The 26,221-nt window shown below is 38.8% G+C and overlaps 1 protein-coding gene across 4 annotated transcripts in view; it reads left to right on the top strand.

The window, feature by feature from the left end:
* The first annotated feature begins 331 nt into the window (after nt 1-331).
* The window catches only part of pam (peptidylglycine alpha-amidating monooxygenase), a 130,518-nt gene continuing 104,628 nt past the window's right edge, over nt 332-26,221 (top strand). The window contains exons 1-4 of one of the 4 annotated variants that reach the window (XM_055875511.1): nt 343-424; nt 4,992-5,128; nt 21,920-22,662; nt 23,442-23,565. In XM_055875511.1, coding sequence (XP_055731486.1) covers nt 22,568-22,662; nt 23,442-23,565 — 219 coding nt within the window. In that variant the 5' untranslated portion in view covers nt 343-424; nt 4,992-5,128; nt 21,920-22,567. Of the gene's footprint in view, nt 425-4,877; nt 5,129-21,919; nt 22,663-23,441; nt 23,566-26,221 lie in introns of those variants that run through there. The other 3 variants (XM_055875514.1, XM_055875512.1, XM_055875513.1) reach the window with 3 other exon arrangements.

Below are 26,221 nucleotides of genomic sequence, written 5' to 3' on the forward strand. Positions count from 1 at the left end.
TGAAGTAGACTTGGGGTTCAAATCATGTTTAAAAATGTATATACTGTTCATCACAGACACGAGAAGCAACAGTTAGTTACCAGGGTCTTTGGTTTAATGATAGGCTAGGCCTACTAATCAATTTTGGGAGAACAAAAAACAACAACAGATATCTGGGGGAAATAAACTGACAAGTTGATTATGGAAATAAATTGCAGTTAAACGTTACAAGGGTTATATTGTGAGGCACAGCTGTGATTTTATCATCTTGCAGATGTGCGCACTATCGCACTATACAATTCCATTCCCAACTCGATGTACAGTTACTTCACATCGATCTATTTACAACGATTGCTTTGGTCTACTCAATACTGCTGGTGTGGTCGTGGAAATACGTGACAGACTGAACGTTGTTTAGCGGGGGACAAGAATGTGATGTTTACAGGTAAAATGTAATTTCAAATATTGTTCACAATATCATGACAGATTAGTATTTAACTATGGAATGTGTGTCAGATGTGAAAAAGCACGTCTTTGATAGATACAAAAGTAGATACAAAAGTTGAGTTTCGACATGTTCTCACTCACGTCGTCAAAGATTGTCAGAAAAAGTTTACACGTTATGATTAGCTAGTTAGCTTGATACCTAGCTAAAGTTACTTGTCTTGAAGGTACAGCTAGCTGTAGTCAACCATCATTAAGGTGACATTTTAAAATGTAAAGTAAATATTCTTGGCATCTGTCTATCTAGCTAGCTAACTACACTCCTTGTGTTTTTGTATGTTGTTGTTAAGTAATTTGGTTAGCATAAACTCTAGTAAAGTAGCTAGCAGCATGTTATTAGCTAACGTTAGCTAGATTGACTAAGTTCAATAAGCAATGGCTTCTCTATCTTTCTATCTTGCTTGTATATAGGCCTTGCCTTGGGTTAGTGTTTCAGACTAGCAGGGTGACATCTGTTGCTGGTGGTTGGGCATTGATGAGGTCCGTCAGTGAGTGAGTGCGTTAGCACGTTATCTTCTTGCTTGCACATTTTAATGAATGAAATACTAGATTGTGTCTCAAGAAGGTCTGCATTGAAGACACTCACACAAGGATGCGAGAGTATATTATTGTACTATAAAGTGCTTAGTTAACAACATGTACGTACCCATGTTTTATTTGTCTGACTCTGAACACCTTTTTTACGCTGCTGCTACTCTCTGTTATTATCTATGCATAGTCACTTTAATAACTACCTACATGTACACTACCGTTAAAACGTTTCGGGTTACTTAGAAATGTCCTTGTTTTTTAAAAGAAAAGCATTTTTTTTTTGTCCATTAAAATAACACCAAATTGATCAGAAATACAGTGTAGACATTGTTAATGTTGTAAATGACTATTGTAGCTGGAAACGGCAGATTTTTAATGGAATATCTACATAGGCGTACAGAGGCCCATTATCAGCCACCATCACTCCTGTGTTCCAATGGCACATTGTGTTAGCTAATCCAAGTTTATCATTTTAAAAGGCTAATTGGTCATGAGAAAACCCTTTTGCAATTATGTTAGCACAGCTGAAAACTGTTGTCCTGATTAAAGAAGCAATAAAACTGGCCTTCTTTAGACTAGTTGAGTATCTGGAGCATCAGCATTTGTGGGTTTGATTACAGACTCAAAATGGCCATAAACAAAGAAAAGTTTCTTCTGAAACTCATCAGTCTATTCATGTTCTGAGAATTTAAGGCTATTCCATGCGAGAAATTGCCAAGCAACTGAAGATCTCGTACAACGCGGTGTACTCCCTTCACAGACCAGCGCAAACTGGCTCTAACCAGAATAGAAAGAGGAGTGGGAGGCCCCGGTGCACAACTGAGCAAGAGGACAAGTACATTAGAGTGTCTAGTTTGAGAAACAGATGCCTCACAAGGCCTTAACTGGCATCTTTATTAAATAGTACCCGCAAAACACCAGTCTCAACGTCAACAGTGAAGAGGCGACTCCGGGATGCGGGCCTTCTATTTTTTTTTATTTAACTTTTATTTAACTAAGCAAGTCAGTTAAGAACAAATTCTTATTTACAATGACAGCCTAGGAACAGTGGGTTAACTGCCTTGTTCATGGTCAGAACGACAGATTTTTACCATGTCAGCTCGGGGATTCAATCTAGCAACCTTTCGGTTACCAGTCCTAACACTCTAACCACTAGGCTACCTGCCGCCCTCTAGGCAGAGTTGCAAAGCAAAAGCCGTATCTCAGACTGGCCAATAAATATAAAAGATTAAGATGGGCAAAATAACACACACACTGAACATAGGAAGATTGGAAAAAAGTGTTATGGACAGACAAATCTAAGTTTGAGGTGTTCGGATCACAAAGAAGAACATTTGTGAGATGTAGAAAAAAATGGAAAGATGCTGGAGGAGTGCTTGACGCCATCTGTCAAGAATGGTGGAGGCAATGTGATGATCTGGGGATGCTTTGGTGGTGGTAAAGTAGGATATTTGTACAGGGTATAAAGTTTGTTTTGAAGAAGGAAGGCTATCACTCCATTTTTAAACGCCATGCCATACCCTGTGGACGGCGCTTAATTGGAGCCAATTTCCTCCTACAACAGGACAATGACCGCAAAGCACAGCTCCAAACTATGCAAGAACTATTTAGGGAAGAAGCAGTCAGCTGGTATTCTGTCTATATTGGAGTGGCCAGCACAGTCACCGGATCTCAACCCTATTGAGCTGTTGTGGGAGCAGCTTGACCGTATGTTATGTAAGAAGTGCCCATCAAGCCAATCCAATTTGTGGGTGGTGCTTCAGGAAGCATGGTGTGAAATCTCTTCAGATTACCTCAACAAATTGGTTAAAACTATAATGTTGATATCATGTATGGTCAAGCCTTGCATCCATAGCTCTGTCTATACATTTCAGAGTGATTCAATTTCTCCAGCCCCATCCCTCAGCTTTTTACCCAAACAGGGTTGGGGAGGCCGCTATATTGTTTCTACTGCTGATTGTCGCTTTAAGACAAAAAGGAGCAGGGGCATGAACATAGTCTATGGACTAAACATTTAGTCTATGGACTGAGCATTAAGTCTATGGACTGAACATTTAGTCTATGGACTGAACATTAAGTTTATGGACTGAACATTAAGTCTATGGACTGAGCATTTAGTCAATGGACTGAGCATTTAGTCTATGGACTGAGCATTTAGTCTATGGACTGAGCATTTAGTCTATGGACTGAGCATTTAGTCTATGGACTGAGCATTTAGTCTATGGACTGAACATTTAGTCTATGGACTGAACATTAAGTCTATGGACTAAACATTTAGTCTATGGACTGAACATTTAGTCTATGGACTGAACATTAAGTCTATGGACTGAACATTTAGTCTATGGACTGAGCATTAAGTCTATGGACTGAACATTAAGTCTATGGACTGAACATTAAGTCTATGGACTGAACATTAAGTCTATGGACTGAACATTAAGTCTATGGACTGAACATTAAGTCTATGGACTGAACATTAAGTCTATGGACTGAACATTTAGTCTATGGACTGAACATTTAGTCTATGGACTGAACATTAAGTCTATGGACTAAACATTTAGTCTATGGACTGAACATTAATATAGTGTTTTAGTAATTGCTTTGTCTAATTGCATAAAAAATTGTGTTGTAGTTTTCATTACTACAGGAGGATAACTGTCTATATTAATCTTGTGCAAAAACCGCGCAACTCCATTACTATGCAATTAAAATGCAATTTGGCTTCTACTACTAAAATGTGTCAAAAAACGACTTGCTACCAATATACAAAGTTACTACACAGGTATAAGAACTTATGTATAAAGTGTTATCCAATTTTCTGTAGAGGTTGATATGTCCTGTTTTTAATGTGTGTGGCTTGGATAATTGTTTCTATTATTGACAAATAACAAAACGAAGTTTCTCCTTAGAATACTATTTTTCTTGTTAATCAAATGAAGGATGGAATTGATGTCTCTGAATGGTTGCTATACAGCTCAACCGATTTAAAATCTAAATATCTATATCTGTGGTAGAATAATATACAGTGTCTATTGACCATCTGCCTGATTGATTGTTTTGGACATTTTGAGTAAAATAGACTACTTGTTATGTTGTCTTTAATGGAAACCATGGCTTCTACTGACTTACAATTTTATCACATTTATTTAACTAGGTATGTTGGCTTTTTCACCAACATTGAACACGTTGAACAAAAATGTTTATTAACCGTTATCTTCATTATGTGCATTTATCCATTATATTCATCAGGACGGTTTAGTCAATATAGTATTTTCTACAAAAGCTTCACAATTCCTCAACCCACACCAGTTGTCACTGTTAGGAAATGCATTGAATAGCCAATCCAACAGAGATTTGCCACAATGGACGCCTCCATTTCAAATTAGACTGAGCTTTCGTGAGGATTCATTATAATGTTAATCGCTCTACTGCCCTCTATATCTCTCTCTCTCTCTCTCTCTCTCTCTCTGTCGTGAATCTGCTATCATATTAGGATTTGACCATTTAATTAAAAGAAAAAGTTGACACTGACATTTATGAAGAACCCATTTGAGCGTGATGTGAAAAACAATTCTAGGCTATAAACCGTTAATAATTTCCACCTCTTCCAAAACCATCTAGCCTGTATTATTGCCTAATGCCTACGGTACAGATCTTGTTATAGGGTAAATCTAGGAAGTCAAGGCAGGGATCTGGTGGCTCTAGCTCCATGGTTGCTCTGACGATTAAAAAGGCTTGACTGTGTGAGCGCATGGAAACGGTTACCATAGTTTCCTCTGTAGCCAGTCTTTGAGCGATGATGTCAGTGGGCATGCTGAGGTAATTCTGAGCATCCCCCTCCCAGTCTCTCTCCTCCTTTGACTCTCACCCCCTCCGTCTCAATCTCTCTTGCTCTGACTCGCTCTCCCACTGGTGAATCACACTAGGCAATTGAAAATCAGAACTCTCTGTGTTTCTGTCTCTCTCTCTCTATCTCTCAGGCCTTTGTAACCATCCTATAGCGGCTCCTCAAGCCAAAGTGACAACCAGGTAAGCAGCTTAGCACTATAACTGGAGCAAGGATACATCCCTGAGGGTTAGCGGCGCGCTGGGAGAACTCCAAATGCTTCTCGACACAGTAAGACTTCTTTGAAAGCTTTTTGTCATAGAGCCATACTCTTTGTTGCTGTTTTGAGCTACTGGAATGTGACATTGAACCAGGGGGGGGGGGGGAGGCCTACTTCTAGTCCAACCAGACAGGCAAACTTAGTAGAAAAAATGCATGTTGTGTTTCATATTGTTAGGTTAGCCTAAATGTGACTGAAATAGGCTAGGGACCGGGGAGTTTCAGTTACTCGGGCAGCAGGTGCATTGATTGTGCTGGTTTATTTACGCTGGTTTGTGGAGCAGAACTAGTAAGTCCATTCAACGTAGTGGCCCGGGCAGACTCAATGGAGTGGCTGATTGATGTTTGCAGTTTCCAGGGGTCTATGAGTGAGATAGAAAAAGGGGGGGGGTTAGAGCGAGAGTGGATCAATAGGAAATTATGTTGCGATTCCCTCCCTGAATGGCTCTGTGGGTTTTTCCATTGTCCTGATGTGACGGTGAATTGATGAGGAAAAGGTTTTTTAATTAGTAGCATGCTTTTGGAAATAGCCTATTCATTTGAAAGTGTGAGGAAAATGATGATCAGCTATAAATTCATTCCTTTTTCATAATAGTTTTGCCGGTGGAAAACCCCTTTTATACTAGGTTACTGGCGGCAGAGCTTACAAAGAATAGGCGACTGTAGACCTAATTCATTTATTTTAGACTATGCTACTTTATAACATAGAGCCTAGGTCCACCATAGAATAGGATTTGTTTAGGCTAGTTAATGTGAAGGAAAAAAACCCTGAGTTAATCTATACTTTTCCTGTTTCGCCATTGGTAAATGACTGTTTATAGCAAGTCATGCCTGGCTATGACTCATGGATGCTCTGCACTCCATTTCATATTGAGGAGATATTATGAGAGATTGCTTGGTTGTTGCCTTGTTTACTTAGGCCTACTGCAATAACAAAGACAGCCTGCTGTTGGCAAAATGTTGCCTAATCAAAATGATCCTGCTATTGTTTACTTGGTATCCAGGTTATTTTCAAGATGCGATGATGTGTCCAAAGACCAAACAGGTTTTGTTGAAAAATGTACTTATGGCTGAATGCACAAATTATTATTAATGAAATGATACCAATGAATGAGATTTCATCTAACAGTTTTTGTATATAAGCTACTGACTAACACTTTACACGTCAGCAGATTCTGTCTCATATCGAATTTACAGACTTGTTAGCCATATTTTTTAGGATAGACCTAAATATTCTGCATTTCTATACTCCAATATTCTTTAGCATTCCCATTTTTGTTCCGGTCTTTCTACTCAGCCATGTCCTCAGTCAGACTTTCACACCTTTCTCCAAAGCCATCTGTGGCCGCTGTGTATTTCAGTCTGCCGGCCCAGACTGCAAAGGAGGAAGAGCAGAGCCGTCGTTCATTCCAACACCTTGACAAATGTGTAGTGAATAGTGTTTTTTTGAGGTTGGTTTGGTTTCGGCTTGTTTTTTTTTAGGAAAATAGTCACGGTTTTATTATATATATTTTTTTACAATAATACATTATGGAATTGACTGCTATAACAACACTAGAACTAGAACTGTTACAATTATGGAATTTGAGGTTATGATTAATTGACATGCAAATAGCCACGTTTATTGTCATAACTTTAGGAAATGAAGCTTCCGTGCCGTTCTGCTTGTAAAACTGATTTAAAAAAAATTATCTTCTTGAAAATAAAGTTGAATCTCCCTTTCTCCTAAAATAAATCTATTAAAACAATTATGACACTTTTTTTTTTAGTTCACGGTTATTGTCCATTATTGTTGGCTACTCTATTATTATACGATAATTGTGCTAACCTTAAACAACACACAATAAAACTATTAGTAAAAACCCCATTGTGCTAGCTGTGTGCCTGTTAGGCCTATTGCTTATCACTTACTAACCATCATTTATCCACATTACTTTACGAAAATATTTCAGTTGTTGTGTATATTACTTTTTATATATTTAATGACTTTCTTTTTATTTCGTTCATCATCTCATCTGTTTAGGCAGTAGCAGTCAGCCATTTATCTCTGTGCTCTCCAATCAGTCATCCTAATAGACTAGTAGCTGGCTATAGAGCACCCAACTATGCTGTCTGACAAAATCACTATTTTAGTAGTTCTTCAAAGTAAATAAGGCATACTTTCATGAATGCTGAATACTGACTATCAATCTGTTAGATCATGTATTGACGGGTAGAGATGCCTGGCGAAGCAACAACGGCTCTCAATCCCTCTTGATTGCGCGTTCTGTCCCTCTCCAGCGGGCTTGACGCATTGTATCAGAGCTACTCTGGTGTTCCTGTGGAATATGGTCAGTGCCATATTCATTTGACCAAGTTTTTCACCCTAGGCTGGTGCACAGGCTTAGACCGTAGTCTTTCAGGTTGTTATCAGGCTTAGGCTGTAGTCAGGTTGTTGTCAGGCTAGGACCGTATTGAGGTTGTTATCAGGCTAGGACCGTAGTCAGGTCCTTATCAGGCTAGGACCATAATCTTTGAGGTTATCAGGCTAGGACCGTAGTTTTTGAGGTTATTAGGCTAGGACCGTAGTCTTTCAGGTTGTTATCAGGCTAGGACCGTGGTTTTTCTGGTTGTTATTAGGCTAGGACCGTAGTCTTTCAGGTTGTTATCAGGCTAGGACCGTAGTCTTTCAGGCTGTTATCATGCTAGGACCGTAGTCTTTCAGGTTATCAGGCTAGGACCGTGTTCTTTCAGGTTAGGCCTGTAGTCTTTCAGGCTGTTATCAGGCTAGGAATGTAGTCTTTCAGGCTAGGACCGTAGTCTTCCAGGCTGTTGTCAGGCTAGGACCGTAGTCTTCCAGGCTGTTGTCAGGCTAGGACCGTAGTCTTTCAGGCTAGGACCGTAGTCTTCCAGGCTGTTGTCAGGCTAGGACCGTAGTCTTCCAGGCTGTTGTCAGGCTAGGACCGTAGTCTTCCAGGCTGTTATCAGGCTAGGACCGTAGTCTTTCAGGCTAGGGTCGTAGCAGTTCAGGCTAGGGTCGTAGCAGTTCAGGCTAGGACCGTAGTCTTTCAGGCTAGGACTGTAGTCTTCCAGGCTATTATCAGGCTAGGACCGTAGTCTTCCAGGCTATTATCAGGCTAGGACTAGTCTTTCAGGCTGTTATCAGGCTAGGACTAGTCTTTCAGGCTGTTATCAGGCTAGGACCGTAGTAGTCTTTCAAGCTAGGACCGGTGTCTTTCAAGTTGTTATCACGCTAGGACTGTAGTCTTTCAGGTTATCAGGCTAGGACGTGGTCATTCAGGTTGTTATCATGCTAGGACCATAGTCTTTCAGGCTATTCTTTGGGGAGAACACTGGGTTAATACAAGATTGTTTATGGTTTGGTTTCGCTGCCGTTTAAGTCGCCCAATGCTTTGTGTGAAGAGGTTGATCAGAATTTGGAAGTACGGTATGATTTTCACAATTGTGTTTTGAGGGACAATAGCTTGCAGTTCAATACAATCAACTCACCTAAAAATGCAGTTACTCAAAACCATATCATTTAAGTTGGTTGTATGTGAATAGTCTCCAGTGCCTTCAGAAAGTATTCAAACCCCTTGACTTATTCCACATTTTGTTGTGTTAGTCTGAATAAAAAATTGGTTAAATATATATTTTTCTCACCCATCTACAAACGATACCCCATAATGACAAAGTGAAAACATGTTAAAAATAAATGTATTGAAAATTAAATGAAGAAATATCTGATTTACATAAGTATTCACACCCCTGAGTCAATACATGTTAGAATCACCTTTGGCAGCGATTACAGCTGTGAGTCTTTCTGGGTAAGTCTCTAAGAGCTTTGTACTACTTTTCTTGCACACCTGGATTTGCACATTATTCTTAAAAAAAATGTTCAAGCTCTGTCAAGTTGGTTGTTGATCATTGCTAGACAGCCATTTTTCAGTCTTGCCATAGATTTCCAAGACGATTTCAGTCATAACTGTAACTAGGCCACTCAGGAAAATTCCATGTCTTGGTAAGAAACTCCAGTGTCTTTTGGAAAGCAGACTGAGCCAGGTTTTCCTGTAGGATTTTGCCTGTGCTTAGATCTATTCTGTTTATTTTTATCCCCAAAACTCCCCAGCCCTTGCCGATGACAAGCATATCCATCACATGATGGAGGCACCACCATGCTTGAAAATGTGAAAGTGGTACTCAGTGATGCTTTGTATTCAGGACATAAAGTTAATTTCTTTGACACTCTTTTAGCAGTTTTACTTTAGTGCCTTATTGCAAACAGGGTATATGTTTTGGACTATTTGTATTCTGTACAGGCTTTCTTCCTTTCACTCTGTCATTTAGGTTAGTATTGTGGAGTAACTACAATGTCGTTGATCCATCCTCAGCCAATGGTAACTGTTTTAAAGTCACAATTGGCCTCATGGTGAAATCCCTGAGCGGTTTCCTTCCTTTCTGGTAACTGAGTTAGGAAGGACGCCTGTATCTTTGTAGTGCCTGGGTGTAGTGATACACCATCCAAAGTGTAATTAATAACTTCACCATGTTCAAAGGGATATTCAATGTCTCCTTTTTTTAATTACCCATCTACCAATAGGTACCTTTCCATGCGAGGCATTGGAAAACCTCCCTGGTCTTTGTGGTTGAATCTGTGTTTGAATTTCAAGGTTCAACTGAGGGACCTTACAATTATCTGTATGTGTGGGGTACAGAGATGTGGTAGTCATTCTAAAATCATGTTAAACACTATTATTGCACATAGAGTTAGTCCATACAACTTATGTGATTTGTTAAGCACATTTTTTTTTTAAGCTTGCCATATCAAAGGGGTTGAATACTTGACTCAAGACAGTTTAATTCAAAGGTAAACAATTCTAAAAACATAATTCAACTTTGACATTATGGGGTATAGTGTGTAGGCCAGTGACAAAACATCTACATTTAATCCATTTTAAATTCAAGCTGTAACACAACAAAATGTGGAAAATGTCAAGGGATGTGAATACTTTCTGAAGGCACTGTATATTCCATTGTAAATAATGAGACCAATACAGAAATGCTAAAGTTGACTGCTGTGTCCATTCAACTGAGTCAATACTATTGATAAAGAACTCCAGTAAATTACATTCACTTCTTCTTGATATCTCATATGAATGATGTACATAATTCTTTATGTAATAATGTTCAATTAAGTATTGAGCGACGATATAGAACTATACACAGGAAGTGTTACGATGATCATATTGACGTTCATCCTATGTAGCAACATTTGAAATTGTGGTTTTTACATTGGATAAAAGTAGAGACTCAGAGCTAGAAAATGGTATATCATACACTACAGCTGAAGAACAATGGGACAGTAATTATGCTTTGTAAGTTAATGAACTTGTAACCCCACTTTTGAGAAAATGCCCATCGAATGTTTTGGTACACCTACTGGAGAGCTCTCCTTTGTCTACACCCGTTCAGCATAGTTCACACCCTCTTAAGCCTTATACCCTGACTACACCGCTTGCGTCGTGTGTGCGAGCGTTGCAAAATAAATGTAGGAATCTATGTTATTCAATTATGTTATTCGCTTCAACGAGCCCCTGCGTTGCCAAGGGCTAAAATAGACGTCATTCCTATTTCTGACGCAGATCGCGCTGCAAGTCCTGCATCTCTTATCTCCTCATTGGTTTATAGAAGCAAGTACCCACGTGCCATCTCCTCATTGGTTATACCCACGTGTGTGATTGAAAGATGAACTGTTGTCGGTTGTCGTGATAATACTATGAAAGTGTAGATGCCAATCACCATATAAGTTAAATGATGAAAAGGCCTGGAAGGAGGAGAGATGACTAGAAACTATTCGGTTGACCGTTTTTATGTGTGGATTAATTTTCGTAGAGGACCTTGTTCATTTCAGGTAAAATAACAACCTAATGTTTATATCCCAGGACGAATTAGCTAGCAACAGCAAGCTAGCTAAATAGGACAAATTAGCTAGCAAGTGCAAGCTAACTAGCTAAATTGCCATAAATGTTTAATGCTTTTCGACCTGTCCCCAAATTAATCTCATTGGCTCAGAGTTTGTTTTGATATTTTAACCTGCGTGTCCTGATCGCGTTTGGTGTGGGGGGACAAAATAAATGTATGCACGATGGCGCACGCGCGCAGCCGGTTTGGGTTCCGTGTTAGCCCCACCCATTTCTTTAAGGATTCACATGTGAGGCCATGTGCTAAACAGAGTGAGTAGTGTAGTAAACAATCAAAGATTTAAAGACTAAAAGTAGTAGCCTACAAAAAGGAAAACCTCCAGGTAAAAAAACACTATCTAGTCCTTGGCTTATATCCTTATCTGACTTTGGTGCAGGTCATGTTGTTCTCCACATCACTCTGGTAAACACACACTATGTCAAATATAATCTACGTTTATTTGTCACATGCACAGGATACAGAAGGTGTAAACGACACAGTGAAATGGTTACTTGTATAGTAGCAATATCAAAAACAGAAAGTGTCCAGATAAAAATATTTTACAAATATTTTATAATTATTAGATAACGCTTACCTAGACCCACTTGTCTAAATTGATAGGTCATGTGAAAGAAATGCTATTGTCTAGACATGTACACATGCTCAGTAAATAGAATAGGTGGCCGTAATCACCCACAGACACACCTGGCTAACTTGATTGGTCATGTAATGATCTGGTGAAGTGAAGACTTTTGTTTCGACGTGGCTCGCTAAACAATGAACCGGCATAATCCCAACTCATACTACAACCAATACAAACTGAGTGACATAGCTGTCGTATGAATCTGCAGGTAGCTAAAACTAACAAACCAGGTTCAATGTTAGCTAGCTAGCTAACATTAGACTATAACTAGCAATGCAAATATATTTCTGTTTCAAATAATATTACTACATAGATCATACACCTAACGTTATCTAAGCATGCTAATGTTCGCTAGCTAGCTAAAACAGTCTCCAAGCTTCTGGGAAGACTTTCCACTAGATGTTGGAACATTGCTGCGGGCACTTGCTTCCATTCAGCCACGAGCATTAGTGAGATCGGGCACTGATGTTGGTTGATTAAGCCTTGCACAACTGAGCAAGAGGACAAGTACATTAGAGTGTCTAGTTTGAGTCCTCAACTGGCAGCTTCATTAAATAGTACCTGCAAAACACCAGTCTCAACATCAACAGTGAAGAGGCGACTCTGGGATACTGGCCTTCTAGGCAGAGTTGCAAAGAAAAAGCCATATCTCAGACTGGCCAATAAAAAGAAAAGATTAAGATGGGCAAAATAACATAGACACTGGACAGAGGAACTCTGCCTAGAAGGCCAGCATCCCGGAGTCGCCTCCTCACGGTTCACATTGAGACTTGTGTTTTGTGGGTAATATTTAATGAAGCTGCCAGTTGAGGACTTGTGAGGCGTCTGTTTCTGAAACTAGACACACTAATGTACTTGTCCTCTTGCTCAGTTGTGCATCGGGGCCTCCCACTCTTTCTATTCTAGTTAGAGCCAGTTTGTGCTGTACTGTGAAGGGCGTAGTACACAGCGTGGTACGAGATCTTCAGTTTCTTGGCAATTTCTCGCATGGAATAGCCTTCATTTCCTAGAACAAGAATAGACTGACAAGTTTCAGAAGAAAGTTCGTTGTTTATGGACATTTTGAGCCTGTAATCGAACCCACAAATACTGATGCTCCATATTCTCAACTAGTCTAAAGAAGGACAGTTTGTTTCTTTAATCAGAACAACAGTTTTCAGCTGTGCTAACATAATTGCAAAATGGTTTTCGAATGATCAATTAGCCTTTTAAAATGGTAAACTTGGATTAGCAAACACAACGTGCCATTGGAACAAAGGAGTGATGGTTGCTGATAATGGGCCTATGTAGATATTCCATTAAAAATCAGCCGTTTCCATCTACAACCGTCATTTACAACATTAACAATGTCTACACCGTATTTCTGATAATCTTTATGTTATTTTAACGGACAAAATTGTAGCTTTTCTTTCAAAAACAAGGACATATCTAAGTGACCCAAAACTTTTGAACGGTAGTGTATATAGTTTAGTAAGATATATTATAGTAAGATATGGTATAATAAGATATAGTAACACATGTAAACACATGTGTGTGAACAAGTGTTCATCCCATGTTTCATGAGCTGAAAAAAATATCCCTGAAATGTTCTCACAAAAAGCTTATTTGTTTACATCCTGTTAGTGAGCATTTATCCTTAGCCAAGATAGGCCACACCTGTCAGGTGGATGGATTATCAAGAAGATGATTAAACAGCATGATTACACAGATGCACCTTGTGCTGGGGCAACAAAAGGCCACTCTAAAACGTGCAGTTTTGTCACAATGCCACAGGTGCTACACACAGTTTTGTGGCAGTGTGCAATTGGCATGCTGTCTGCAGGAATGCCAGAGAGTTGTTGCCAGAGAATTTAATGTTAATTTCTCAACCATAAGCCACCTCCAACAGTGTTTTAGACAATTTGGTAGTACGTCCAACCGGCCTCACAAACGCAGACCACATGTAACCACACCAGCCCAGGTTCTTGATCTGACTACAGTTCGGTGTCATAACTGACTTCGATGGCCACTGGCACACGGAGAAGTGTGCTCTTCACAGATGAATCCCGCTTTCATCTGTACCGGGCAGATGGCAGACAGCTTGTTTGGCGTCGTGTGGGCGAGCAGTTTGCTGATGTCAACGTTGTAAACAGAGTGCCACATGGTGGCGGTGGGGTTATGATATGGGCAGGCATAAGCTACTGGCAATGAACACAGTTGCATTTTATTGATGGCGATTTGAATGCACAGCGATACCGGGACGAGATCATGAGGCCCATTGTCGTGCCATTTATCTGCCGACGTCACCTCATGTTTCAGCATGATAATACACGGCCCCAAGGATCTGTACACAGTTCCTGGAAGCTGAAAACGTCCCAGTTCTTCCATGGACTGCACACTCACCAGACATTATAGCATAGTAAGACGTAGTGTCATATAGTAAGATGTAGTATAGGAAGTTGTAGTATCGTAAGATGTAGCATAGTATAGTAAGCTATAGTTTAAACTGTACTGGGCAGATGGCAGACAGCTTGAATGGCGTCGTATGGGCGATCAGTTTGCTGATGTCACCTCATGTTGCAGCATGATAATGCACAGCCCCATGTCGCAAGGATCTGAAAGCTGAAATTGTTCCAGTTCTTCCATGGACTGCATACTTACCAGACGTGTGACCCACTGAGCATGTTTGTGTAACGGATGTGAAATGGCTAGCTAGTTAGCGGGTACGCGCTAGTAGCGTTTCAATCAGTTACGTCACTTGCTCTGAAACCTAGATGTAGTGTTGCCCCTTGCTCTGCAAGGGCCGCGGCCTTTGTGGAGCGATGGGTAACGACGCTTCGTGGGTGACTGTTGTTGACGTGTGCAGAAGGTCCCTGGTTCGCGCCCGTGTCGGGGCGAGGGGACGGTTTAAAGTTATACTGTTACAATGATGCTCAACTGGGACCACTGGCCGAAGTGATTTATTATGAGAAAACACAACGCATGGAGAGTACATTATACATCTGTTACATTTGCAATGCTCTGGATCGACGTGTATGACACCGTGTTCCAGTTCCCACCAATATCGAGCAACTTCGCACAGCCATTGAAGGAGAGTGGGATACATTCCACAGGCCACAATACTGACTGGTTTTCTGATCCCACACCCCTACATTTTTTTTAAGGTATCTGTGACCAACATATGCATATCTCTATTCCCAGTCATGTAAAATCCATAGATTAGGGCCTAATAGATGTATTTCAATTGACTGATTTCAGTCAATTGACTGCTGCTCGTCTAAGGCACTGCATCTCAGTGCAAGAGGTGCCACTACAGTTCCTGGTTCGAATCCAGGCTGTATCACATTCGGCCGTGATTGGGAGTCCCATAGGGCGGTGCACAATTGGCCCAGCGTCGTCCGGGTTTGGCCAGGGTAGGCCGTCATTGTAAATAAGAATTTGTTTTTAACTGACTTGCCTAGTTCATTTTTTTAATATTAACTGTAATTCATAAAATCTTAGTAATTGTTGCATTTATATTTGTGTTCAGTGTAGTATAGTAAGGTATAGTAAGATATAGAATTGTAAGATATAGTAATGTGTAGTAAGGTATAGTAATGTATAGTAAGGTGTAAGATATGATATAGTAATGTATAGTAAGGTTTAGTAAGGTATAGTAAGATCTAGTTCAATATAGTAAGATATAGTATATTAAAGTATAGTAAGGTATAGTGTAGTAAGGTATAGTATATTAAGATATAAGATAATATAGTAAGGTTTAGTATAATATAGTAAGGTTTAGTATAATTTAGTAAGTTATAGTATACTAAAGTATAGTATGGTGTAGTATAGACAGGTATAGTACAGTATAGTAAGTTACAGTAAGGTACGGAATATATTAAGATATAGTATAATATGGTAAGGTATCGTACAATGAGGTATAGACAGGTATACATAGGTATAGTGTAGACCGGTATAGTATAGACAGGTATGGTATAGTACAGTAAGGTAAGGTATAGTACAGTAAGGTACAGTAAGGTATAATATAGTAAGGTATAGTATATTAAGATATAGTATAATATGGTACAGTATTAGTATAATGAGGTATAGACAGGTATAGATAGGTATAGTGAAGACAGGTATAGTGTAGTAAGGTATAGTATATTAGAATATAGTATAATATAGTAAGGTTTTGTGTAATATAGTAAGTCTAAGACGTTATTGTGTGTTATCCTCATTGATTTTATTCATGTGCATGTATGGCTTTTAAGTTTTATGTGTGCTTGTTTTTTTTAAATGGTCGAATTAATGAACTTAAACTAAACTAAAATATAGTAAGGTATAGTATAGAGCGGTATAGTACAGTATTGTAAGGTATAGTATATTAAGATGTAGTATATTAAGATATAGTATAATATGGTAAGGTTTAGTATGATATTGTATAGTATAGACAGGTATAGTGAAGACAGGTATAGTGTAGTAAGGTATAGTATATTAGAATATAGTATAGAATATAGTATAATATAGTAAGGTTTTGTGTAATATAGTAAGTCTAAGACGTTATTGTGTGTTATCCTCATTGATTTTATTCATGTGCATGTATGGCTTTTAAGTTTTATGTGTGCTTGTTTTTTTTAAATGGTCGAATTAATGAACTTAAACTAAACTAAAATATAGTAAGGTATAGTATAGAGCTGTATAGTACAGTATTGTAAGGTATAGTATATTAAGATGTAGTATATTAAGATATAGTATAATATGGTAAGGTTTAGTATGATATTGTATAGTATAGACAGGTATAGTGTAGCAAGGTATAGTATGATATAGTATATTAAGATGTATTATATTAAGGTTTAGTATAATATAATGAGGTATATTAAGGTATAGTATAGACAGGTATAGTATATTAAGATATAGTATAATATTAGTAAGGTTTAGTATAATATAGTATAATAAGGTGTAGTATATTAAGATGTATAGTCTAATATAGTAAGGTATATTAAGGTATAGTATATTAAGATATATTGTAATATATTAAGGTTTAGTATAATATGGCAAGGTTGAGTATAATAAGGTATAGTATAGACAGGTTAAGTATAGTATAGATGGGTATGGTAAGGTATAGCAAGGTATAGTATGACGAGGTATAGTAAGGTATAGTGTATATATAGTATATTAAGTTATAGTAAGGTTTAGTATAATATAGTACGGTATAGTATAATGAGGTATAGTACGGTATAGTATAGACAGGTATAGTATATTACGATATACTATAATATAGTAAGGTGTAGTATAATGAGCTATATTAAGGTACAGTAAGGTCTAGTAAGGTATAGTACGGTCTAGTGTAGTATAGTATAGACAGGTTAAGTATAGTATAGACGGGTATGGTAAGGTATAGCAAGGTATAGTATGATGAGGTATAGTAAGGTATAGTGTATATATAGTAAAATTACGTTATAGTAAGGTTTAGTATAATATAGTACGGTATAGTATAATGAGGTATAGTACGGTATAGTATAGACAGGTATAGTATATTACAATATACTATAATATAGTAAGGTGTAGTATAATGAGCTATATTAAGGTACAGTAAGGTATAGTACGGTCTAGTGTAGTACGGTCTAGTTAGGTATAGTATAATATAGTAAAGTTTAGTATAATATAATAAGGTATAGTATAATGAGGTATGGTAAGGTATAGTATGGAAAGGTATAGTATATTAAGATATAGTATAATATTGTAAGGTATAGTATAATGAGGTATAGCCAGGTATAGTATAGACAGGTCTAGTGCAGTAAGGTATAGTACAATATTGTAAGGTATAATGTAAAAAGGTATATTAAGGTATAATATAGTAAGGTATATTAAGATATAAGGTATAGTATATTAAGATGTAGGTTATTAAGATATAGTATAATATAGTAAGGTTTAGTATAATATTGTAAAGTATAGTATAATGAGGTTTATTAAGGTATAGCAAGGTATAGTATAGACATGTATTGTATATTAAGATATAGTATAATATAGTAAGGTTTAGTATAATATAGTAAGGCATATTTAGGTATAGTATAGTACTGTATAGTATAGGCAGGTATAGTAATGTAAGGTATAGAAAGTTATAGTAAGGTACAGTATAGACAGGTATAGCAAGGTATAATAAGGTGTATTATAGTAAGGTATAGTATATTGAGGTATATTAGGGTATAGTATAGACAGGTATAGTATGGGCAGGTATAGTACAGTAAGTTATGTTATGCAGGTATAGTTAGGCAGGTATAGTAAGGTAAGGTATAGTAAGGTTTAGTATAATATAGTAAGGTATAGTTAGGTATAGTAAGGTATAGTATAGGCAGGTATAGTAAGGTAAGGTAAGGTATAGTACGGTACGTTATAGGTTAGTAGGGTATAGTAAGGTATAGGCAGGTATAGTAAGGTAAGTTATAGTAGGGTATAGTATAGACAGGTATAGTATGGACAGATATAGTAAGTTATAGTACAGTAAGGTAATGTGTAGTAAGGTATAGTACAGTAAGTTATAGGTTAGTAAGGTATAGGTATTGTAAGGTATAATATAGTACGGTTTAGTATAGACCGGTATAGTATATTAACACAATGTATATTAAGACATAGTCTAATATAGTAAGGTTTAGTATACTATGGCAAGGTATAGTAAGGTATAATATAGACATGTATAGTATATTAACCTATAGTATATTACAATATAGTATGGTTTAGTATAGTGTAGACATGTATAGTATAGACGGGTATAGTAAGGTATAGTACAGTAAGGTATGGCATAGTATAGACAGGTATAGTAAGGTATAGTACAGTAAGGTATGGTATAGTATATACAGGTATATTATAGAACGGTATAGTATAGACATGCATTGTAAGGTATAATATAGAAAGGTGTAGACAGGTATGGTGCAGTAAGGTATAGTAAGATATAAGGTATGGTAAGGTTTAGTATAGCAAGGTGTAGTATAGTAAGATGTAGCATGGTATAGACAGGTATGGTTTAGTATAATATAGTAAGGTATAGTTTAATAAGGTATAGTATAATGAGGTATACTAAGGTATAGTATAGACAGGTATATTATAGACAGGTCTAGTGTAGTAAGGTATAATATAGTAAGGTATAATGTAGCAAGGTATAGTAAGGTATAATATAGTAAGGTATATTAAGATATAGTATAATATAGTAAGGTTTGGTATAATATAATGAGGTATAGTATAGACAGGTATAGTATAGACATGTATAGTATAGACCAGGTATAGTATGGACATGTACAGTATATTAAGGTACAGTTTAGTAAGGTATAGTATAGGAAGGTATAGCCAGGTATAGTAAGGTATAGTATAGTAAGGTATAGTATAGTAAGGTATAGTACAGTAAGTTATAGTATTGTAAGTTATAGACAGGTAAAGTAAGGTAAGTTATAGTATAATGAGGTATAGTAAGGTATTGTATGAACATATATAGTATGCACAGGTATAGTACGGTATAGTACAGTAAGGTAAGGTATAGCAAGGTTTAGTAAGGTATATACAGGTATAATATAAGTATAATATATTAAGGCATAGTATAATATAGTAAGGTATAGTATATTACGATGTAGGTATTAAGATATAGTATAATATAGTAAGGTTTAGTATAATATAGTAACGTATATTATAATGAGGTATAGCAAGGTATAGCATGGACATATATAGTAAGGTATAGTATATTAAGATATAGTAAGATTTAGTATAATATTGTAAGGTTTTGTATAGTAAGGTTTAGTATAATATAGTAAGGTATAGTATAATGTGGTATTTTAAGGTATAGTAAGGTATAGTAAGTTATAGTAAGGTATATTGTAGTCAGGTATAGCACGGTAGTGGAAGGTAAGGTATAATATAGTAAGCTATAGTATAATAAGGTATAGTATAATGAGGTATAGTATAGACAAGTATAGTAAGGTATTGTATGGACAGATATAGTGAGGTATAGTACAGTAAGGTAATTTGTAGTAAGGTGTAATAAGGTATAGTACAGTAAGTTATAGGTTGGTAAGGTATAGGTTAGTAAGGTATAGTAAGGTATAATATAGTAAGGTATAGTATAGGCCTATATAGTATATTGCAACATAGTATAATATAGTAAGGTTTAGTATAATATGGTAAGGTATAGTATGGACAGGTATAATATAGTAAGCTATATTTCAGGTATAGTATAGGCATGTATAGTATATTAACATATACTATATTAACATATAGTAAAATATAGTAAGGTTAGTATAGTATAACAAGGTGTAGTATGAGGTATAGTAAAGTATAGTATAGACAGGTATAGTATAGACATGTATAGTACAGTAATAAATGGTTTAGTATAGACACGTATACTATGGCCAAGTAAAGTACAATAAGGAGTAGTATAGTATAGACAGGTATATTATAGACAGGTATAGTATAAGGTATAATATAGAAATGTGTAGACAGGTATAGTGCAGTAAGGTATAGTAAGATATAAGCTATGGTAAGGTTTAGTATAGCAAGGTGTAGTATAGTAAGATGTAGCATAGTATAGACAGGTAAGGTTTAGTTTAATATAGTACAGTTTAGTGTAGTATGATGCGGTATAGTCAGGTTTAGTGTTGTAAGGTATAGTATAATGAGGTATAGGCAGGTATAGTACAGTATAGACAGGTATAGTATAGTATAGGCAAGTATAGTACAGTAAGATATATAATAAGGTATGGTATAGTAAGGTATTGTAATGGTTAGTATGGCACGGTGTAGTATAGTAAGATGTAGCTTAGTAAGATGTAGCATAGTATAGACAGGTATGGTATAGTATAGCAGGTATAGACAGGTATAGCATAGACAGGTATCGTAAAGACAGGTATAGTAAGGTATTGTATAGGATGACATCATTTTTAGTAAGGTATAATATAGCAATGTTATTATAGCAAGGTATAGTATTAGATGGGTATGGTATAGTGTAGCAAGGTATAGTACGGTCCCGTGTGGCTCAGTTGGTAGAGCATGGCGCTTGCAATGCCAGGGTTGTGGGTTCATTCCCCACGGGGGGACCAGGATGAATTATGTATGAACTTTCCAATTTGTAAGTCGCTCTGGATAAGAGCGTCTGCTAAATGACATAAATGTAAATGTAATAGTAAAGTATAGTATAGCAATGTGTAGAAAGGTGTTGTATAGACAGGTATAGTACAGTAAGGTGTAGTACAGTAAGCTATAGTAAGATATAATAAGGTATAGTGTAGCAATGTTTTGTATAGCAAGGTTTTGTATAGCAAGGTGTGGTGTAGTAAGATGTAGCATAGTATAGACATTTATAGTATAGAAAGGTATAGCAAGGTAAGGTATAGTTTAGACAGATATAGTAATGTATGGTAAGGTATAATATAGACCGGGATAGTATAGACCGGTATAGTGTAGACAGGGAAAGTATAGAAAGGTATAGTTTCGTAAGGTATAGTATAGACATGGATGGTATAGACAGGTATAGTATAGTATAGCAAGGTGTAGTATGGCAAGGAATAGACAGGTATAGTATAGACAGGTATAGACAGGTATAGTACGGTATAGTATAGACAGTTATAATATAGTATGGTATAGCAAGGTATAGTATAGTAAGGTATAGTATAGTAAGGTATAGTATAGTAAGGTAGAGTATAGTAAGGTATGGTATAGGTCTCCTTGACAGTGTTTTCTATACTAGCTGTCTGCTCCTGCTGGTGACCAACTGGATCTCCTTAATAAGGGTGTGAATCCCCCGGGGAAATTTGATTGGATTACTGCGGCTTCTCCTTCTCTCCCCTCTATCCCTCGGCTTTCACATCCCGGACAAGCCCACAGAATAGAGTAAATAGAAGCTGCTACCGTCGGCAGATTCAGCACAGTAACAGCACTGCAGAGTGTGTACACTGTCATCTATATTTAATGACATTTTAAAGGCAAGGAGAGATAGCATGTGATTCCCAACCAACCGTTACCCCCCCCAACTCAAACCCCCTTAGCTGCTCTCAATCATCTGAAGAGATGGGCACTAACGCTAACAACTAGCACTTCCGCGTTGCATCTTATGATAATGGTAGTATATTAAAGAACCCGCTGGAGGATTAGCTTGCGGGGGGGTGGGGGGTGGGGGGGGTAGCGGTTTGCGCTAGCAGGCAGACAGGCAGGCAGAGTCAGTGGCACGTTAGTCATCTAGTCACCCCCCCTCTTGTTGAGCACGTCTGCTTCTATTTTTACAGGTTGTGACTGGAGACCGACGCTGCGCCCTCCTCGCCCTCCTCGCCTCTTCCCTCCATCTACTCTGATCTACTCTTCCTTTCATCTCATCTCTCTGTCACCTCTGAACACCAGCCACTCTTCACATTTACTCGCCTCTTCTCTCACTGGATAACTTGGGTGCTAAGAGGAGAGTGGAAAGGTGCCGCGTTACAGCCACTTGTGCCAGACGAGAAGACCGAAGAGAAGAGGAGTAGAGAGGAAAGGGGGAGGGAGCGCTAGAGGGTAGTCCCGCCTCTGTGTGCTCAGTTCACTCGGAAAGGCAGAGAAAATACAAAGGAACACCTAGCCCTAGTGGCCTGGAGCCTGGAGAAGAGGAGTGTTGCGCACAACCACAGCCACAACCTCCTCCTACTCCTTCAGTCCCCAGCGTGTGAACTGCCAACAGGAACAACCCTTCCATCTGGCTCTTCCATCTGTCTTAACCCTGATCCAGGAACCTGCTACTGTTTGTTTGGTTACTTCCTCTCTCTCGCTCAGCGTCAGTGAGGCTCCACAGCTGATCCCAGACACAGCACTGTGACGCTCTGCTCAGCGCCCAGTCTTCTACAGTTAACCCGGCAAGCTAGAAGCAGGAATAGGGAGCGCTTGACAAGAGGCTAGAGTCAGAGATGGGAGTCCTTGTTTGTGGCGTGCTGGTGCTGACGCTCATCTGTCAAAGCCATAGCCTGGACGGTGTCACTAACCCCCTGCACAGGTTTAAAAGGTAAGGACAGTTCTGATTTTTTTGGAGGGGTTTTGAAATGCAATTGAAAGGAAAAGGCAGATTTAGTGGGGTCATGTGAGTGGTGCGAACAGATGTCGCTTGGAAATCTCGAGTGTTCTTTGATTGTGTTCTGCTAGAGTTGATGTATTATAAGTTTTTTAATTAATTTGAAATAGCTCAAGTGTACTTATGAAATAAATAGATTTGACAAGTTTAATGCAGTTCTAAATCAATGTTTTATAAGTTAGTCTTTTTTTGATCGATGTTGAATTCATGCATTTTTTTTGTTTGTTTATTATACAATTATATCGCATTTAAAACGTGTTTGCAGTAGGCAATTAGCCTGCTGTAGGTACAAGGTACTGGAAGCCGGATGTGTTTGTCACATGTTTGTATGGCTACATGATGAACAAACAAATGACCCAGGAGGTGGTTACAGCATCAACATACATGGTGACCACACAAATAGCCTTTTGGGTAGATTAGTATCAGTCAATTGCAGATTGACCTATAAGTAATTCTATAAACAATTGTATCTTCATTTAACCTACTTTTCTGGAGGTGTTCTTTCCATTTCCCTCTTGAGTCTTAGGTGTTTGTGTGTGAAGTACGCTCATTATCTTCCAAACTTGAGTTCCTCATCAGTTTGGAAGGAACATCAGTTGAGTTCCTCAACTCATCAGGCTGTTAGGTTCTCTCATTAGTAATAGTTTTCTCCGAGCTTGTTTTGTCGCGTTCCACTAACAACCTCTTCTCTCACTGTTGTCCCCATCGGACAGGTATCAGGAAAGTGCCTCTTCGGAGCCCAACGACTGCACTACCAGGACGAGACAACCCACGGTCCTGTCTAAATCAGGCAACTTTTCCCTGGATGTCCGCATGCCGGGGGTGTCCCCCACGGTGGTGAGTCCCCATGTTTCTGACAGTCAAAACAACCCTGTGGTAAACCCAAACCAACCCAGTGTCTGTCAGAACTAGTTCCCACCCCCCCGCTCAATGGTTTGATGGTTCAGTTTTACGTTTATTTACATATGTTTTCAAAGAACACTATCTACACTAGTCTACATAGCCTGTTAGGCTATTCAACCATTTATGAAAATCAGTGATCATTCTCCATGATGCAAAATTAGTCTGACTAGCATTTAGGTCTTTAATGTCAAAGAGATTTTATCGAGACTTCGATCGGCGAATAAAGGTTAGACAGTGACTAATATATTAATATTCATAGACTTGACAGACATCTCCTTCCTACGTGCAGAAAAACTCGACGCTTTGCTTGGTTCATATCAGGAAGGTATGTTGATGATGGCCGTACAATGTTTTTCTCGCTCAGCGTGTGGCTGTACATGATTTCCTCATGGGGTTGTGTCAGGGGCCAGTCCTCCTGCTGTGTTTGTTTGGCCCATATTGATCCTACAGTAATGCAGTCATTAAAGTTGACTCTCTGTTGCAGACAAGAGCTAATTGGCTCCTCAGCCTCCGGTCTTTTTCCTGCTGCTGCAATGTGCAGAGAAAACCACAGAGAGGAAGATCTCTGGTTTATCACTATTTTCTCTCTCTCTCCTCTCTCCCCTCTCTCTCTCTCTCTCTCTCGGTCACTCTCTATCGCGCTCTCTCTCGCTCTCGCTCTCCTTTCTCCAAAAGCCAAGCCCGTGTTTAGGCTAGTGAGAAACAGTTAGAGTTCAGTTTTTACACGATGGTGGAGCTGTTGTCAACGGGCTCTGTGCTTTGCGTCTTCTTGGGACTGTTTTGGTTGTGTATGTGAGTGTTGAGGGAAGAGGGGAGGGTGAGCTATTATTATTCTCAGTGCAGGTCTGTGTGAGTCATCCGGCAATGATTCATCCATGGCAAGTGTTGGCTGATAACTGTGAATGCTGAAGGGGGATTACTGGCTTGTAGAACATCTCAGAGAAGACAAACCTTAAACTCTCTTAACTTAGTGGTCAGCTCGTACTGTTGTGCTATTGATCTATCGCAGGGGTGGGCAAACTTTTTGGCTCAAGGGCCACATTGGGATGTTAAAATTCAACGGAAGGCTGCACAGATTTTTTCGGGACCTATGCGTTTGTGAAAATCAACTTGTGGGCCAGAAAAAGGTCCATTATAATTTTGGGATATTTTTTAAATCTAGTTTTAAATGTTCAAAAGTGGCTGGAGTGTTGTTTTTCCCCAAAATAAATAATATAGTGTGTCATTTTTGGGGGAAACCTCCCGGGACCCAGTTTGAATGGGTTCGCTGGCCAGATCCGACCCGTGTGTTGTATTTTGCCTACCCCTCGATCTATAGGGAGATGCCCTTTCTCTGGCACATCAGATAGCATTGAGCCAGTTCACTGGCTGTTCATCAGATAGCATTGAGCCAGTTCACTGGCTGTTCATCAGATAGCATTGAGCCAGTTCACTGGCTGTTCATCAGATAGCATTGAGCCAGTTCTCTGGCTGTTCATCAAATAGCATTGAGCCAGTTCACTGGCTGTTCATCAGATAGCATTGAGCCAGTTCACTGGCTGTTCATCAGATAGCATTGAGCCAGTTCACTGGCTGTTCATCAGATAGCATTGAGCCAGTTCACTGGCTGTTCATCAGATAGCATTGAGCCAGTTCACTGGCTGTTCATCAGATAGCGTTGAGCCAGTTCACTGGTTCTTCGGCAGGTAGCCTAGAGCATTGGGCCAGTAACCGAAAGGTTGCTGGATCAAATCCCAGCGCTGGCAATGTAAAAATCTGTCGTTCTGCCCCTGAACAAGGCCATTAACCCACTGTTCCCCGGGCGCCGAAGACGTGGATGTCGATTAAAGCAACCTCTGATTCAGAGGGGTTGGGTTAAATTCAGAAGACACATTTCAGTTGAATACATTCAGTTGTACAACTGACTAGGTCTCCCCCTTTACAACTGACTAGGTCTCCCCCTTTACAACTGACTAGGTCTCCCCCTTTACAACTGACTAGGTCTCCCCCTTTACAACTGACTAGGTCTCCCCCTTTACAACTGACTAGGTCTCCCCCTTTACAACTGACTAGGTCTCCCCCTTTACAACTGACTAGGTCTCCCCCTTTACAACTGACTAGATCTCCCCCTTTACAACTGACTAGGTCTCCCCCTTTACAACTGACTAGATCTCCCCCTTTACAACTGACTAGGTCTCCCCCTTTACAACTGACTAGGTATCCCCCTTTACAACTGACTAGGTCTCCCCCTTTACAACTGACTAGGTCTCCCCCTTTACAACTGACTAGGTCTCCCCCTTTACAACTGACTAGGTCTCCCCCTTTACAACTGACTAGGTCTCCCCCTTTACAACTGACTAGGTCTCCCCCTTTACAACTGACTAGGTATCCCCCTTTACAACTGACTAGGTCTCCCCCTTTACAACTGACTAGATCTCCCCCTTTACAACTGACTAGGTCTCCCCCTTTACAACTGACTAGATCTCCCCCTTTACAACTGACTAGGTCTCCCCCTTTACAACTGACTAGGTATCCCCCTTTACAACTGACTAGGTCTCCCCCTTTACAACTGACTAGATCTCCCCCTTTACAACTGACTAGGTCTCCCCCT

The sequence above is a fragment of the Salvelinus fontinalis genome, chromosome 21 (genome assembly GCF_029448725.1).
Source record: "Salvelinus fontinalis isolate EN_2023a chromosome 21, ASM2944872v1, whole genome shotgun sequence".
In the NCBI taxonomy this organism is placed as follows: domain Eukaryota; kingdom Metazoa; phylum Chordata; class Actinopteri; order Salmoniformes; family Salmonidae; genus Salvelinus; species Salvelinus fontinalis.